The sequence below is a fragment of the Gorilla gorilla genome, chromosome 12 (assembly GCF_029281585.2).
Source record: "Gorilla gorilla gorilla isolate KB3781 chromosome 12, NHGRI_mGorGor1-v2.1_pri, whole genome shotgun sequence".
In the NCBI taxonomy this organism is placed as follows: Eukaryota; Metazoa; Chordata; class Mammalia; order Primates; family Hominidae; genus Gorilla; species Gorilla gorilla.
Window position 1 is genome coordinate 64,083,623 of NC_073236.2, and position 17,714 is coordinate 64,101,336.

General features: G+C 36.5%; 1 protein-coding gene across 3 annotated transcripts in view; it reads left to right on the forward strand.

Moving 5' to 3' along the window:
- The window catches only part of GCFC2 (GC-rich sequence DNA-binding factor 2), a 47,742-nt gene that overhangs the window by 12,660 nt on the left and 17,368 nt on the right, over positions 1-17,714 (forward strand). For all 3 annotated transcript variants that reach the window (XM_055378150.2, XM_019021120.4, XM_019021119.4), the window contains exons 5-11: positions 3,337-3,452; positions 5,227-5,413; positions 7,545-7,668; positions 8,950-9,031; positions 9,588-9,700; positions 10,449-10,648; positions 11,696-11,846. In XM_055378150.2, the coding sequence (XP_055234125.2) occupies positions 3,337-3,452; positions 5,227-5,413; positions 7,545-7,668; positions 8,950-9,031; positions 9,588-9,700; positions 10,449-10,648; positions 11,696-11,846 (973 nt within the window). The remainder of the gene's footprint in view (positions 1-3,336; positions 3,453-5,226; positions 5,414-7,544; positions 7,669-8,949; positions 9,032-9,587; positions 9,701-10,448; positions 10,649-11,695; positions 11,847-17,714) is intronic.

The following is a 17,714-nucleotide window of genomic DNA, read 5'->3' on the forward strand; positions in this document are numbered from 1 at the left end:
TGGGTGCAGTGAGCTATGATCACACCACTGCACTCCAGTTTGGGCAACAGAGTGAGACCCTGTCACTAAAAATAAATAAATGAATGAATGAATGTAAAGTTTAAACAAGTAGTGAGCTTTGAAACATAACAAATGTACTGTACTTGGGGTTAAAAGTCCTAGATTTGGGCTGTGGGTCTGCTACTAGAATATAAGTTCTATGAGGTCAAGAATTGCAATCATAGTATACATCATAGGTTCCCAAACTTTCTCATTCATGGAGCCGTTAGTGTCTTGGTAATTTTATCATGATACTTATAAGCCAAAAGAAGTACCAAACAGTTCTATTTATTAAGTAGTCCAAAGAATTTTATACAATTTATGTCCTAAGAACTAACCATTTGGAAAAAATAATACAGATAAATCGAAGGCAAAACATTTTTATCTTTTTTTAAGTAACCAAAATTCCTTACTAATGAGATGTGTGTTCCTGTTAGGCATTGCATGACTTTTCAAACCTTGGAATCAGATTGGACACTGTCACTCTCATTTCCATACTGATGTTCACACAATACTTGTTTTTATCATAGCATCCTCCCAAAACCCAGCTCCACAAATATGACTTCATCAAAAGGAATGGAACACATTCTTTTTTTTTTTTTTTGAGACAGAGTTTCTCTTTGTCACCTAGGCTGGAGTACAGTGGCATGATCTCGACTCACTGCAACCTCCACTTCCCAGGTTCAAGCAATTCTCGTGCCTCAGCTTCCTGAGTAGCTGGGACTACACGTACATACCACCATGCCTGACTGATTTTTTGTATTTTAGTAGAGATGGAGTTTCATCATGTTGCCTAGGCTGGTCTCAAACTCCTGAGCTCAGGCAGTCTGCCCACCTCAACCTCCCAAAGTGCTAGGATTACAGGCATGAGCCACTGTGTCTGGCCATATGGAACACATTCTAATGTAACTGTGAACTAAGAGCTAGTAGTCCAACAGATGTTGAGTATTATGGTTTTTCCCTAAAAAATTTAAAATGTCTCACTACACCCCTTTAAATTTGCTAGGATGCCTTTGCACACAGTTTAGGAACCATAATATGCATGCAATTTTGAATTCTGATTTCCTTGCTTGACATATTATAAATTATCTTCTCTTGTTTTGGTATCGTTATAACAACTGATTTTAATAGCTACATAATATTCACTGGAGTCACTGAATCATAATCTTAACCGTTCTTCATTTCGGACATTTTAGGTTATTTGCAATCTGATTTTTTTAATTAACAAATAAGAATCAGTGAATATTTAATTATTTTCCTCCTCTCCTTTCTTTTGTTCAGTTGTGTGTTTTTGAACTATTCCTTTGTAATAATTGCCAAGAGTTGTATTACTAATCGAGATGAACATTTTTATGGCACGTAGTATATTTTTCTCTATTGCCATTTAAAGAAAACTTAGCTCAATCTGTAATGTCGCCAATATCATGGGAATATTTTACCAAAATCTTGCCCTCTTCAGGTCCAAGTATAGTTGGTGAAAATGGAATCTCACACTTATTTGATTTTCATTTTTATTGCTAATGTGAGTACATTTACTGATTCCTTTATTGAAAATCTACCATTTGCCACTGTGTTAGTTTCCTGTGGCTCCTGTAACAAATTACCGCAGACTTGGTGGCTTAAAACAATAGAAGTTTATTCGCTCTGAGGTCTGGAGGCCAGAAGTCCAAAATCATAATGTCAGTAGAGCAACCCCCCTTTCCAGAAACTCTATAGGAGAATCCATTCCTTGACTCTTCTAGTTTCTGGTGGCTGTTGGCATGCCTTGGCTTGCGGCCACATCTCTCTTTGTTGCATCTTCACATCTGCTTCTTCTCTTGTGTCCCAAAATTCCCTATCTCTTAGGATGGTACATGTAATTGTATTCAGACCCCATTGGGATAATCCAGGATATGCACCACATCTCAAAGTCTTAATTACATCTTTTGCCATATAATGAACATGAACATGAATGTGAACATGTTTTCGTGGGGTCACCATTAGCCTGCTACGGCCACTTACAATGATGTACAACATTTGCAGGAAGGGAGACAACTAAACAAAACAATTATAGTGAAATCCTACAGGTTCTGTGACAGAACTCTGTGCAGGCTCCTGAGGTGGCACAAAGGAGCAAGTGGGTGGTCAGTTTTATAGGAGGGAAGGTAAGTGAGGAAGTTTGAGAAAGCATTTACAGAAGTGGTGATATTTGAATGGGTCATTGACTGCAAAATATCAAGAGTGTTTGGAGATTTTGTAGATATGCGTAGACCTGGATGGGAGGCTTGGTGAGAACTGAAATGACAAAAGATGATGCTTCATGGAAAATATAAAAAGAATAGCTAAGCCAGTGAAATTGGCTAAATATCTGGTCAGTTTTCTTCATGTGTCTTTGTGTAAAATAGAGGTTCTTCAGGATCTTTTGAACATTCCAAGCATGGAGGAGCTGTGATTAGACAGAGGACACTAATGTGAAACATACCATGTTATAAGATATATGTTAGGAGTGCATTTCTTTACAAGGAACAGAAAACCCAAATAAGAATGTCTTGGCTGGGCGCGGTGGCTCATGCCTGTAATCCCAATACTTTGGGAGGCCACGGCAGGCAGATGACGAGGTCAGGAGATTGAGACCATCCTGGCTAACACAGTGAAACCCCATGTCTACTAAAAATACAAAAAAATTCACCAGGCATGGTGGCAGGCGCCTGTAGTCCCAGCTACTTGGGAGGCTGAGGCAGGAGAATGGCGAGAACCCAGGAGGCGGAGCTTGCAGTGAGCCGAGATTGTGCCACTGGACTGTAGCCTGGGCGACAGAATGAGACTCCATCTCAAAAAAAAAAAAAAAGCATGTCTTAAAGAAAAGTAAAAACTTTACCTACAAACCCTCCAGCACACTTCCATTTACTTTTCATTGACTAGAATGGAGTTGGAGTTAAATAGGTACTTCTATCATGGAAATAGGTGTTAGGTCAGCCAGACAGGTCTGTCTACTCCACAAATTAATATTCATGAAGGATTGTTGTTTCTTAAAAAACTGGGTGACTTTCTGAGAGTACATTAGACCATAACCAAAATTAGCTTCAAAACTAAACTTTTTTAAAAATGTAATTTTTAGAATTTGCTTCTTAAATATGAACTTAAACTTCTAAATTTTAAAACTGAATTTTAAAACATTTTTTTGGGACCATGAAAAATTACAAAGACATGGAATTTTTTAGCTTGAAGAGACCTTGGATCATCCAGTCCCTTTACATGCTATTAATGTTTCAAAGGTAAATGAAATGGTTTTGTAAAAATCTATTTTTACTTTTTTAGGAAAGAGACATAGATCTTTCCTGTGGCAGTGGATCTTCAAAAGTGAAGAAATTTGATACTTCCATTTCATTTCCACCAGTAAATTTAGAAATTATAAAGAAGCAATTAAATACTAGGTGAGCAATACTCATTTTGAAATTTACATTTGTCCTAGATATTTAATACTAAAGATATAACACTATATTCTTTTAGATTATTAAGTACTGATATTAAACAGACTTATGGGGGGCAAAAGGATCTCCTATGTTATCATACTAACACAATTTATTTCATTTTTGTATACAGTAGTCCCCCCCATATCTGCATTTTTGCCTTCTATGGTTTCAGTTATCGGTGGTGAAACCATGGTCCAAAAATATTGAATGGAAAATTCCAGAAATAAACAATTCATATGTTTTAAATTGCATGCTGTTCCAAGTAGTGTGATGACATCTCGAGCTGCCCTGCTTCATCCTGCCCAGGATGAGAATCATCCTTTTGTCCAGCATCTCTGCTCTGTAAGCCAGCAGCCTGTTAGTCACATAGTAACCATCTCAGTTATCAGATCAACTACTGCAGTATCACAGTGATTGTGTTCAGGTAACCCTTATTTTACTTAGTAATTGCCCCAGAGTGCAGGTGTACTGTATGTAATATATAAATTAAACTTTATCATAGTTACCTATATATAGGGAAAAAACAGCATATATAGGCTTTGGTATTATTTGCATTCACTGGGGGTCTTGGAACCTATCCCCATGATTAAGGGGTGACTACGATATGTCTTTTTAGTCTTTATAACATATTTTACGTGGTTAAAATCAGTAAATACAAAATTCTACTTTTCTATTTAATATGATTATAAGCATTTTTCTATATTACCAAATAGCCTTTAATTTTTTTAAAAAAACTATCATGTTTTTCCATATAGTTGTTATATCATAATTTACTTAAATACTTCTCTGTTGGACATTTTGATCTAGAACAGGAGTCAGCAAGTCGTCTTTTTGTGTAAAAGGCTGGATAGTAAATATTTTAGGTTTTAAGGGCTAGATGATTGCTGTTGTAACTGCTCAACTCTATGTTACAGCATGAAAACAGCCATAGACAATATGTAAACATATAAGCATGTATGTGTTCCAATATAACTTTATTTATAAAAACAAAGGATGGACTGGTAGTTTGCCAGCTCCCTAGAATACAAAGATAACCTTGCATGAGGGATAAAAAAGAGGCAGCAGATCATTGATTTATCGTAGCATTTTATTTTATCTGGGTACCTTTATTATATTTTATTTTTTATTAACTAGGTTTTTTATTTTAAAAAGACCATACACTCTCATTGTTAAAAAATAAAATAACCAGTGGAAAGGATATATAGAACAAAGTAAATTACCACCCTCCCTAGAGGAAACCATTGCTGCCAGTTTCTTATGTTTTCTTCCAGAAGTGGTCTGTATGTATATCTTTATAAGCACATGTATACTTATATATTCCCGTTTTTATACAAAAAAGGACATTATATACCCTGCTCTGTACCTAGTTTTTTCCACATAATATTTACTTAAAAGTTCACTGCTATAGTCAAAAATATTCTACTTAACTAAAACATTTTATTAATAATGCCTACTATACATTATTATCTTGATTAATTTCTTAATTCTCACTCTCCTTTATATAAAGCAAAGAAAGATTCTGAAAGACAAATGCAAGAAAACTTGAAGAGAGAATATTTGGCCTAAGCAAGTGCTAAAGGGTTTCCTTTTATTGTGGTGTTCTTTGCTTATCTAGTCTATAAACCCAGATTTATATGATTGTCAGTTTCCTTGGTAGTCTTTGAAAATATTTACATTAGATTGCTACTTTTAAAAGAGTAGGAAAAATAAACTAATTTTTATTTTATTTATTTAGATTAACATTACTACAGGAAACTCACCGCTCACACCTAAGGGAGTATGAAAAATATGTACAAGATGTCAAAAGCTCAAAAAGTACCATCCAGAACCTAGAGAGTTCATCAAATCAAGCTCTAAATTGTAAATTCTATAAAAGCATGAAAATTTATGTGGAAAATTTAATTGACTGCCTTAATGAAAAGGTACATATCAATATTTATTTATATCATTTCCTTTTTTGGAGAAAACCCCTTGTGCAATTAAGAAAAGTCTAAATCTCACAATTAGATACTTTTCTCTAGTATTTTTCCTACACATTTTTAAAATAAGATGATAGTAAGCATTCTCTTAATGTTGGATATTCAAGTTTTTTGCAACTATTTTATTATTATAAGTAACATTGTATAAAATTTTGTATATAAATTTTTGTTACAATTTCATCTGTTTAAGGAAAATTCCTTGAAAATGAAGTCAAATAAAATGAATTATTAAGTCTAAATATTTTTAAGGCTTATGAAACATTACAAAATTGACCTCCAGAAAGATTGTGCCAGTTTTATTAGTTTACTAGATTAGGAATAAATGGATTTTGTTTTTACATATCATATTTTGATCTCAAGCAAACTCTTTAGTTTTCTTCTTGTGAATTATTTGTTTCTTGTCTTTGCCCTTTTATCTTTGTGATTCTTAGTGGAAATTTTTTTCTTTTTCTTTTCTAGTTTTGTTAGAGTATGAACAATTCTTTATGGCTTAAAAATTTTTAATGCTTTATCCTACTTAATATGAACTTACCAGTTTTGTCTTTTGAATTTGTTTGTAATGGTTTTTCTTTCAACATTCAGATGTTTTGAAATTTTTGTTTTTAGTTTTTGTTTTATGCATACTAAGTTTTTACATTGGGGCAGGCCTTCAGTTGTCTGTTTTTAAAAATAGATTAACCATTTCAATAAATTATTCTCTACTTTCCACATTTTTGTTATTTTTATTTTATTTCTTTTTTTGGTGAGGGGGACAGAGTCTCGCTCTGTCACCCAGGCTGGACTGTAGTAGCACGATCTCAGCTCAGTGCAACCTCTGCCTCCTAGGTTCAAGCGATTCTCATGCCTCAGCCTCCCAAGTAGCTGGGATTACAGGCATGCACCACCACACCCAGCTAATGTTTTGTATTTTTAGTAGAGACGGGGTTTTGCCATGTTGCCCAAGCTGGTCTGGAACTCCCGAGCTCAGGCAATCCACCTGTCTCAGCCTCCTAAAGTGCTAGGGTTATAGGCCTGAGCCACTGCACTCAGCCCACATTATTTTTTGTTTATAATTAAAACAATGGGATGCTTTGTCCCAATTGTTGTTTTAAGTTGGCTATCTTCTACTATCACTTGGTAGTTACTTTCTGAAGTATTTAGTACAATGTAATTTTCTTTTTTCATTTGCCCTTGGAAAATTACACTGTTAAAATTTTGTCAGCCTGTGCATTAATGTATTCATAGCAGCAGCTGTGGAGTATCAATGGAGTAGGAGGAATTGTTGCTCCCCAAAATATGAGAGTTTCAATTTCAACTAGTCACGTTTCTGTATCACATCACAACTTACTTACCTGACTCTGGTTAGCTTTTCTCCATTCCCCGATTTTTCAAATTTCACCAGCTTTGAGTGCCCCCACCTACTTTCCACACCCTCAGCCTGGAAAACATCTGTACCCTTCATTTTTTCCTATTCTTCTGTCTCAAAAAAAATCTTCTATCTCAAACTTTAATGCATGTTCCTGACTCCATCCCATTTGGTTTCTTTTTTTTTTTTTTTCTTTTGAGACAGAGCCTCGCTCTGTTGCCCAGGCTGGAGTGCAGTGGCGTGATCTCAGCTCACTGTAACCTCCACCTACAGAGTTCAAGCGATTCTCCTGCCTCAGTCTCCTGAGTAGCTGGGATTGAAGGCAGGTGCCACTGCGCCTGGCTAATTTTTGTACTGTTAGTAGAGAAGGGGTTTCGCTCTGTTGGCCAGGCTGGCCAACTCCTGACCTCAGGTGATCTGCCCACCTCCCAAAGTGCTGGGATAACAGGCATGAGCTACCACATCTGGCCCCCATTTAGTTTATCTATCTCTGATAATTGTAACAGTTCCAGTAGACTAAGTCAATTTTCTGATTTTTTAATATTAAAAGTATTGGCAGCTAGGTCTGTTGCACACAATGTTTTATACTTGAGATGTGATAGTATTGGGAATGTTTATTTGAGAATTAAGCATATAAATATGCTTATGTATCTTCTAAGTATTACTTTTGTATATATATATATTTCATTATCGATGACCTGCAAAATGTTACTTATATGTGTATTTCAGATTATCAACATCCAAGAAATAGAATCATCCATACATGCACTCCTTTTAAGACAAGCTATGACCTTTATGAAACGCAGGCAAGATGAATTAAAACATGAATCAACGTATTTACAACAGTTATCACGTTAGTGTTTTTCGTGTTCCATACAATTTATTATTCATTAAGCTAAATTATGTGAAGAATAAAAATATTTTTATTTTTATAAACATGTTTTTCATGTATTTTCCCACAAACCCTTTACCCACCAACTTCCAAAAACTCAAAACATTTAGAAATAGGACTTAAGAATGTTTTAGATTAAGTCCAAGACTCAAAAATAAACATGACTTCCAATTATTTACTATTTCAGACAGAATATGTACATAGCCATTTAGAGAATGTTTTGAGACAAGTTCACATAATTCTGTAGACTCTGTCAGAAGTCTAACTTCATAGTTTCAGAGCCCTTTTACAGATTGGTTCTGGTGAGTTTCAATACAGATTTTAAGATCTCATTATATAAAATACGGATGCCTCCTTTTTTTTTTTTCGCATTGATTTTGTACTTTCAGAGATATCTTCCTTTGATTAAGGTGCTATCAGGAGATAGTGAAAGACCATAACCAAGTAGCTAGTAAATGCAAAGGCAAAGTGACTTTCAGTGAAACACACAACCCTTAGTGGATCATAAATAATGGTATTACATATTAAAATAAGAAATAATAGAATACAGTAATCCCTCTAATCTGCAGTTTTGCTTTCCACAGTTTCAGTCAACAATGGTCCGAAAATGAATAAGTACAGTACAATAAGATATTTTGAGAGAGAGATACCCAACATTCGTATAACTTACAATATATTATTCTCATTGTTCTACTTTATTGCTATTGTTAGTCTCTTACAGTGCCTAATTTATAAATTAAACTTTATCATAGGTGTGTATATAGAGGAAAAAACAAATAGGGTTTGGTGCTATATGCAGTTTCAGGCATTGACTGGGGTTCTTAGAATGTATCCCCTGCAGATTAGGGGGGATTCTTGTATTGGCAAAGCCAATATTTCTTGCATTTGGCTATGGAAAAAAACTGGTAGAAAGTACTGGAAAAGAATATGAGAAAACGAAACTTTGTGGTAGAACTTTGTTGCTGTTCTCAACAACCGCAAAAGTACACCAGCCAAAGTACATTTTTAGGCTAACATTTTCACCAACCAAAATACGTTTTTAGGCTAATGAACCTCATGCCTGTTAATATTGCAGTAGTTAAAACTGAAATGTCATTGCATAATTAATTGCAAAATTTAAGCATATTTATCTATTTACATATGCATATGTTTATACATCCATGATATTACCTTTATTTTCAAAGCATTTTACTTTTTTCTTTTGAGAATTTGTAGTATGAAGTCAATTTTATTTATTAACAGGCAAAGATGAGACATCCACAAGTGGAATTTTCGCAGTAGATGAAAAAACTCAGTGGATTTTAGAAGAGATTGAATCTCGAAGGTACCTATATAAAGTGAAGATTTAAAGAAAGCATCATTGAGCAAGTACTTTTCACTACTGAAATATAATTAACCACATGATGTCATTAACTATACCTGATATACATTATTAATTTGTGAGAATAATAGAAAAGCAAAATTTAGTAAAACCATCCTTGACTGCTTTAAAGACACATTGGTGTATTTGGATCAGTTAAAAGGAATGGGTAAAATGACATTTATCAGGCTGGGAATTCCTTGTAACTAGAAACCAGTCCTAATTATAATTACCCCCTCTTTGGAATCTGGTTAGCCCGTGGGAATGTCCTAAATGGGAATGTCTTATAAGAGAAAACAAAACAAAACAAAAAATGCAGAACCACCAACTCAAACTAATGAAACTAAAAATGTCAAAAATATTAATAAAACTGTGCGCTGATAGGATAGTATATTTCTGGCCATTTAAAATAAATGATAAAATTACTTATTTTCAGCAAGAGGTTAAAAAAAATTTAGGCATTTATTTTCAGCAAGAACTATTTACTTTTTGTTTATTTTTGGTTTGTTGCAAAATATAGGACAAAAAGAAGACAAGCAAGGGTGCTTTCTGGGAATTGTAACCATCAGGAAGGAACATCTAGTGATGATGAACTGCCTTCAGCAGAGATGACTGACTTCCAAAAAAGCCAAGGTCAGTTACCAAGTTTCTAATATATCATGGTTTGAGTTTTGAAATGGTGAGAAACACTTTGCTGGGATTGCCCTTAATAAGTACATAAGCTATATAAAACAGTTGGGTAAGTTCAGGAAAAATGAAACACATTTTTCCTCCGTAAGACTCTTTTCTCTGAAAAAATGGAGTAAAATGAAGGAAGGAACATTGTGAGTATTCTTACATCTTCAGAGTTTTTTCTCTTAGACGTTCTCCAATTAATAATGAACATCTTCATTTCATTTATTTACCACACATACTTTCTATATTGTCATTTTTAACTTAAAACATTTGAATTTGGTGAAACTTTTTAGCATGATGAGAAGATAAGATGCATATAGTTGAAAAATTCTAGGCTCTGGATTTAAATAAATTTGGGTTCTAAGGGAGATTTTTTTCTGTGTAATCTTAGACAAATTTTTTGACCCCCCTAAATTTGATGTTGTTTTGTCTGTAAATAGGTAGACTATACCTATATGGTATGGAAGATAGCTACGATGGTAAAATGAGATTAATGCATTTCTGCGTATAGCAGGGGTATATATGGTAACTTTTATTAGTGTTGATATTATTACTTTGTTGATAAAGTGATTTAATAAAAATTTATATTAATATAAAAGGACAAATTTTAGCTCAATTGATTACAGTCCGTCATGACCGTGTTTTTAAGGAAGCATACTTAAAGTTCACAACTTAAAATGCATAAAGAGACTTATTTTGTTTACAGGTGACATTTTACAGAAACAGAAGAAAGTTTTTGAAGATGTGCAAGATGATTTTTGTAACATCCAGAATATTTTGTTGAAATTTCAGCAATGGCGAGAAAAGTTTCCTGACTCCTATTATGAAGCTTTCATTAGTTTATGCATACCAAAGCTTTTAAATCCCCTAATACGAGTTCAGTTGATTGATTGGAATCCTCTTAAGGTATTTATGCTTAACATATGAAAAATTATCCTGATTACATTAGTTGCTTAAATTCCCTTACTATTATGTTAGCCATTAAATACCTTACCCTTAGAGTTGGAGCTGAAATTTAGAGCTTTGGAACAATAGTCAGAAAATGTGTGCTTTCAGCTACATTCTTCTTTTCTTGGCTCTCACTTGATTTTTAGGCTGAGCATCATTAACATCAGTAAAGCAAACACATTTTTTTTTAGCTTCTTGTACATTAAATTTAAAATCCTCCCAGAAAGTATAAGGTACTGTTGGGTTTGGAGAAAGTAGATATAAAAGCCTTGTTTCAAGAATTCTTAAGTTGGAGATGACATACTGGGAAGAGTTGCTTAGGGTTGCGTTGAGAAGGTGGAATGCAAGCCTTTGAAGAGTTTATGGGATAAACAGGATGAATCAGAAAGGGAAAGGTGTTTCATAAAGGTGTAAAGGGAGAAGTATTAGTTCAGGAGCTAGAAATTGCACAGGTATTTAGATCCTAAGTTAAGGAATATAAACTCTTCACTGAATTTGACTGACTAAAAGAAAAAAAAAGAAGTATGAACTCAGCAGCTGCCTACTGTGTAATAAGACCTTTAACTAAATCATACACAAATTACATATTTATGCTTATGTGAATTGAAGGGGCCAGAAATAAACTTTGCTTGAAGTGGATGAATTTTTTTTATAAACAAATTCCATGGCTGTTTCAAGTGCCTAACAAATGTGTATTTTGCTCCTAGCAGAGTACTTGCCATGTGGTAGGGTCTAAAGGCTCCGGCACACACTAGGTAGTTGTTGAGTGTTTGTTGTGTGATTGAATGCATGAAATGCAGCTTCTTGTTATGTTACTTAGACACCATGTCTCAGTCATGCTGTCCTGCAATCCTGCCTAGCCTTGGTGGTCTAGTGTTAAAATAGGGAATTAATCTCTTCTGATCCTTAGAAAAGCTCTGGTGATTATTGAAAAAAATAATAACTATTTTAAAATACACTAATGTTGAAAGATTTCTTTATAACTTTTGTAATTTTCTTTGTAAGTTGGAATCCACAGGTTTAAAAGAGATGCCATGGTTCAAATCTGTAGAAGAATTTATGGATAGCAGTGTAGAAGATTCAGAGAAGGAAAGTAGTTCAGATAAAAAAGTCTTGTCTGCGATCATCAACAAAACAATTATTCCCCGACTTACAGGTACTGCTTTGTAACCTTGGTAAAATTAAATTATTTTCTGACAGAGTATATAAGGTTGTTAATTTCTGTTACATTCACAAAGTTTTTTCATAAGTTTTTAATCACAAGGAAATGTTATATGTAGTAAAAATCAACAGCTGTCAAATGTAAGGTGGTTAAAAAATTTGTGTTTGTACAGGTGGTTGGCTACCAAACTGCTAATACTCAGATTGATCACTAATCCTCATCTGACGTATCATCAGCAGTTCCAACAGTTGACCCTTCTTTCTTCCTAGAAACACTGTCTTTACTTGGCTACCAAAATACCACACTCTTAGTTTCCTGCCCATCTCTCTGGTCTTTGCTGTCTGCTTGTCACCTCTTTGACTTCCAAGTGCTACAGTATCTCTGGATTCAGGTCACTTACCTTCTCTGTTCTATTTACTTCAGTCACTTAGTATTTAAAGTCAGTTTAGTGTTTGTGGCATTCCCGCTGCTTTTATGGCACTTCAGTCATTTTGTAGCACACTTCCATCCATACTACATGTGTCCTTTTTTCCCCTTAACTTCTCTAATTATGTTTCTTATCCTTTTCTTTAAAACCATTGCTTCATCTGGGAGTGGTGGTTCATGCCTGTAATCCTGGCACTTTGGGAGGCCAAGGCAGGTAGATCACCTGAGGTCAGGAGTTCAAGACCAGCCTGGCCAACATGTCGAAACCTCGTCTCTACTAAAAATACAAAAAACTAGCTGGGTGTGGTAGCAGGCACCTATAATCCCAGCTACTCAGGAGGCTGAGGCAGGAGAATTGCTTAAACCCGGGAGGCGAAGGTTGCGGTGAGCCAAGATCGTGCCATTGCACTCCAGCCTGGGTGACAAGAGTGAAACTCCGTCTCAAAAAAAAAAAAAAATTGCTTCATTTCACTCACATTTGCCACTAGCAGCTATGAGCACTTAACATTAATGCTTGTGCTTCAGACCTTAGCATGAAGTCTTTTGTTTTACCTGTGTACTTGATAAGGATCCGTTTCACTATGTCACTGAGAAAGAAATTTGACAGCAAAGACTGCAAAACTCTTATTTAATTTTTTGTGTGTTTGTTTTTGAGACAGGGTCTTCCTCTGTCACCCAGACTGGAGTACAGTGGTGTGAACATTGCTCAAGGCAGTCTTGAATTCCAGTGGTCAAGTGATCCTCCTGCCTCAGCCTCCCAATTAGCTAGGACTCCAGGCGCGTGCCACCATACCCGGCTAATTTTTAAAAGATTTTTTTAGAGGCAGGGTCTTGCTCTGTTGCCCACGCTAGTCTCAATCTCCTGGCCTCAAGAGACCCTTCCCCTAAGCTTCCCAAAGCACTGGGGTTATAGGCATGAGTCACCATGCCCAGCCTAGAAGTTGGAAGCAATTAGCCTTATAATTGCTTCTTAGGCAACTTGATTATAAGATTTTGGCTGGGCGCAGTTGCTCATGCCTGTAATCCCAGCACTTTGCAAGGCCGAGGCGGGAGGATCGCTTGAGCACAGGAGTTCCAGACCAGCCTTGGCAACGTGGTGAAACCCCATCTCTATTTATAAATTTAAAATTTAAAAAAAATAAAAAATAAAAACTTTCAAGATTTTATTTCAGTGAAACTTATGGTGCATTTGTGGGGTGTGTTAGAAAGTTACTATTTTTAACTAGCTCTACTAATGATAGAATGCATGTGCCTAGTTTAAGCACTCTGCTGAAAAAATCTAAATACTAATGATGAAACAGTCCCACAAATAAGTAGCTTTGTGAGAAATTAACACTGACTGAGTCCAAATAGTGATTGAATTCTACATATATTTCAAAGATAGCACTAACAGAATGTGCTAATGGATTGGTTGTGCAGCAAGAGAGAAAGAGAGGAATCAAGAATGGGTCCATTGAGGAACTGGCCTGAGCAACTGGAAGGACAGAGGTGCCATTTCCTGAAATGAAAAAGTCTGACAGGAGTAAGCTTAATGTGAGGAGCTGTATTAGCATAGCAGCTCAGTTTGGGACATGTTGAGTTTGAAGTACCTGTAATCTAAGTGGAAATGTCAAGTCAGTTGTTGAATACGTGAGTCTTAAAGGGGGAGGTCCAGTCAGAAGGTATAAGTTTGGAATTTATCCACATGACATTTATTGATGGCATTTAATGCATAAAATTGACTTTGAATACCAAGCGAGTGAATATAAACAGAAAAGAGAAGGTAAGTGACCTGAATCCTAAGATACTATAGCACTTGGAAGTCAAAGAGATGACAAGCAGACAGCAAAGACCAGAGAGGTGGGCAGGAAACTAAGAGCGTGGTATTTTGGAAGCCAAGTAAAGACAGTGTTTCTAGGAAGAAAGAAGGGTCAACTGTTGGAATTGTTGATGATAAGTCAGATGAGGATTAGAATCAATCATTGGAGTTTGCTATGTGAATGTCATCTGTGATTTGCTAAGAGCGCATTAGGTAGGCTGATAAGAGATAAGGCCTAATTAAAGGGAAATCAAGAACAAGTGAGAAGAGAGAAACTGGAGATAGAAGTTTAGATAGTACTTTGAAGAATTTTGTTGTAAAAGATAGGAGGGAAATGGAACAATACTAGAGGAGGAAGTAGGGCTAAGGGGGATTTTTTGTTTGTGTGTTTATTATTATACTTTAAGTTCTGGGGTACATGTGCAGAACGTGCAGGTTTGTTACATAGGTGTACATGTGCCATAGTGTTTGCTGCACTCATCAACTTGTCATCTACATTAGGTATTTCTCCTAATGCTATCCCACCCCAGTCCCCCGACCCACAAAAGGCCCCGGTGTGTGATGTTCCCCTCCCTGTCCATGTGTTCTCATTGTTCAGTTCCCACTTATGAGTGAGAACATGCAGTGTTTGGTTTTGTGTTCTTGTGTTAGTTTGCTGAGAATGATGGTTTCCAGCTTCATCCATGTCCATGTCCCTGCAAAGGACATAAACTCATTCTGTTTTATGGCTGCATAGTATTCCGTGGTGTGTATGTGCCACATTTTCTTAATCCAGTCTATCATTGATGGGCATTTGGGTTGGTTCCAAGTCTTTGCTATTGTGAATAGTGCCGCAATAAACATACATGTGCATGTGTCTTTATAGCAGCATGATTTATAATCCTTTGGGTATATACCCAGTAATGGCATGGCTGGGTAAAATGGTATTTCTAGTTCTAGATCCTTGAGCAATCGCCACACTGTCTTCCACAATGGTTGAGCTAGTTTACAGTCCCACCAGCAGTGTAAAAGTGTTCCTATTTCTCCACATCCTCTCTTTTAATTGTGATGTTAGGATGTCAATTTTAGATCTTTCCTGCTTTCTGTTGTGGGCATTTAGTGCTATAAATTTCCCTCTACACACTGCTTTAAATGTGTCCCAGGGATTCTGGTACATTGTGTGTTTGTTCTCATGGTTTCAAAGAACATCTTTACTTCTGCCTCCATTTCTTTATTTACCCAGTAGTCATTCAGGAGCAGGCTGTTTAGTTTCCATATAGTTGTGCGGTTTTGAGTGAGTTTCTTAATCTTGAGTTCTAATTTGATTGTACTGTGGTCTGAGAGACTGTTTGTTATGATTTCCGTTCTTTTTCATTTGCTGAGGAGTGTTTTACTTCCAATTATGTGGTCAGTTTTAGAATAAGTGTGATGTGGTGCTAAGAAAAATGTATATTCTGTCGATTTGGGGTGGAGAGTTCTATAGATGTCTATTAGGTCTGCTTGGTCCGGAGCTGAGTTCAATTCCTGGATATCTTTGTTAATTTTCTGTTTCATTGATCTGTCTGTTATTGACAGTGGGATGTTAAAGGCTCCCACTATTATTGTGTGGGAGTCTAAGTCTCTTTGTAGGTCTCTAAGAACTTGCTTTATGAATCTGATCTGAGTGCTGCTGTATTGGGTGCATATTTATTTAGGATGGTTAGCTCTTACTGTTGCACTGATCCCTTCACCATTATGTATACCCTTCTTTGTCTCTTTTGATCTTTGTTGGCTTAAAGTCTGTTTTATCAGAGACTAGGACTGCAACTCCTGCTTTTTTTTCTTTTTTCTTTTTTTTTTTTTTTTTTGCTTTCCATTTACTTGGTAAATATTCCTCCATCCCTTTATTTTGAGCCAGTGTGTGTCTCTTTACATGAGATGGGTCTCCTGAATACAGCACACTGATGGGTCTTGACCCTTTATTCAATTTGCCATTCTGTGTCTTTTAATTGGGGCTTTTAGCCCATTTACTTTTAAAGTTACTGTTGTTATGTGTGAATTTGATCCTGTCATTATGATGCTAGCTGGTCATTTTGCTCATTAGTTGACGCAGTTTCTTCATAGCGTTGATGGTCTTTACAATTCGGTATGTTTTTGCAGCGTCTGGTACCAGTTGTACCTTTCCATGTTTAGCGCTTCCTTCAGGAGCTCTTGTAAGGCAGGCCTGGTGGTGACAAAATCTCTCAGCATTTGCTTGTCTGTAAAGGATTTTATTTTTCCTTTGCTTATGAAGCTTAGTTTGGCTGGATATGAAATTCTGGATTGAAAATTCATTTCTTTAAGAATGTTGAATATTGGCCCCCAGTCTCTTGTAGCTTGTAGGGTTTCTGCAGAGAGATCCGCTGTTAGTCTGATGGGCTTCCATTTGTGGGTAACCCGACCTTTCTTTCTGGCTGCCCTTAACTTTTTTTCCTTCATTTCAACCTTGGTGAATCTGACAATTATGTGTCTTGGGGTTGCTCTTCTCGAGGAGTATCTCTGTGGTGTTCTCTGTATTTCCTGAATTTGAATGTTGGCCTGCCTTGCTACGTTGGGGAAGTTCTTCCGGATAATGTCCTGAAGAGTGTTTTCCAACTTGGTTCCATTCTCCCCATCACTTTCAGGTACACCAATCAAACATAGATTTGGTCTTTTCACATAGTCTCATATTTCTTGGAGGCTTTGTTTGTTTCTTTTCACTTTTTTCTCTAAACTTGTCTTCTCGCTTTATTTCATTGAGGTGATCTTCAATCTCTGATATCCTTTCTTCCACTTGATCGATTCAGCTATTGATACCTGTGTATGCTTCACGACATTCTCATGCAGTGTTTTTCAGCTTCATCAGGTCATTTGTATTCTTCTCTAAACTGGTTATTTTAGTTAGCAATACCTCTAACCTTTTTTCAAGGTTCTTAGCTTCCTTCCATTGGGTTAGAACATGCTCCTTTAGCTCAGAGGAGTTTGTTATTACCCACCTTCTGAAGCCTACTTCTGTCACTTCGTCAAACTCATTCTCCATCTGGTTTTGTTCCCTTGCTGGTGATGAGTTGTGATTCTTTGAAGAAGAACGGGCATTCTGGTTTTTGGAATTTTCAGCCTTTTTGCACTGGTTTCTCCCCATCTTTGTGGATTTATCTACCTTTGGTCTTTGATGTTGGTGACCTTCGGATGGGGTCTCTTAGTGTACATCCTTTTTGTTGATGCTGATACTATTCTTTTCTGTTTGTTAGTTTTGCTTTTAACAGTCAGGCCCCTCAGCTGTAGGTCTGCTGGAGTTTGCTGGAGGTCCACTCCAGACCCTGTTTGCCTGGGTATCACCAGCGGAGGCTGCAGAACAGCAAAGATTGCTGCTTGTTCCTTCCTCTGGAAGCTTCGTCTCAGAGGGTCATCCGCCAGATGCCAGCCAGAGCTCTCCTCTGTGAGGTGTCTGTCAGCCCCTCTGGGAGGTGTCTCCCAGACAGGATACACAGGGGTCAGGGACCCATTTGAGGAGGCAGTCTGTCCCTTAGCAGAGCTCGAACACTGTGCTGAGAGAACCACTGCTGTCTTCAGAACTGTCAGGCAAGGACGTTTAAGTCTGCTGAAGCTGCGCCCACAGCCACCCCTTTCCCCAGGTGCTCTGTCCATGGAAGATGGGGGTT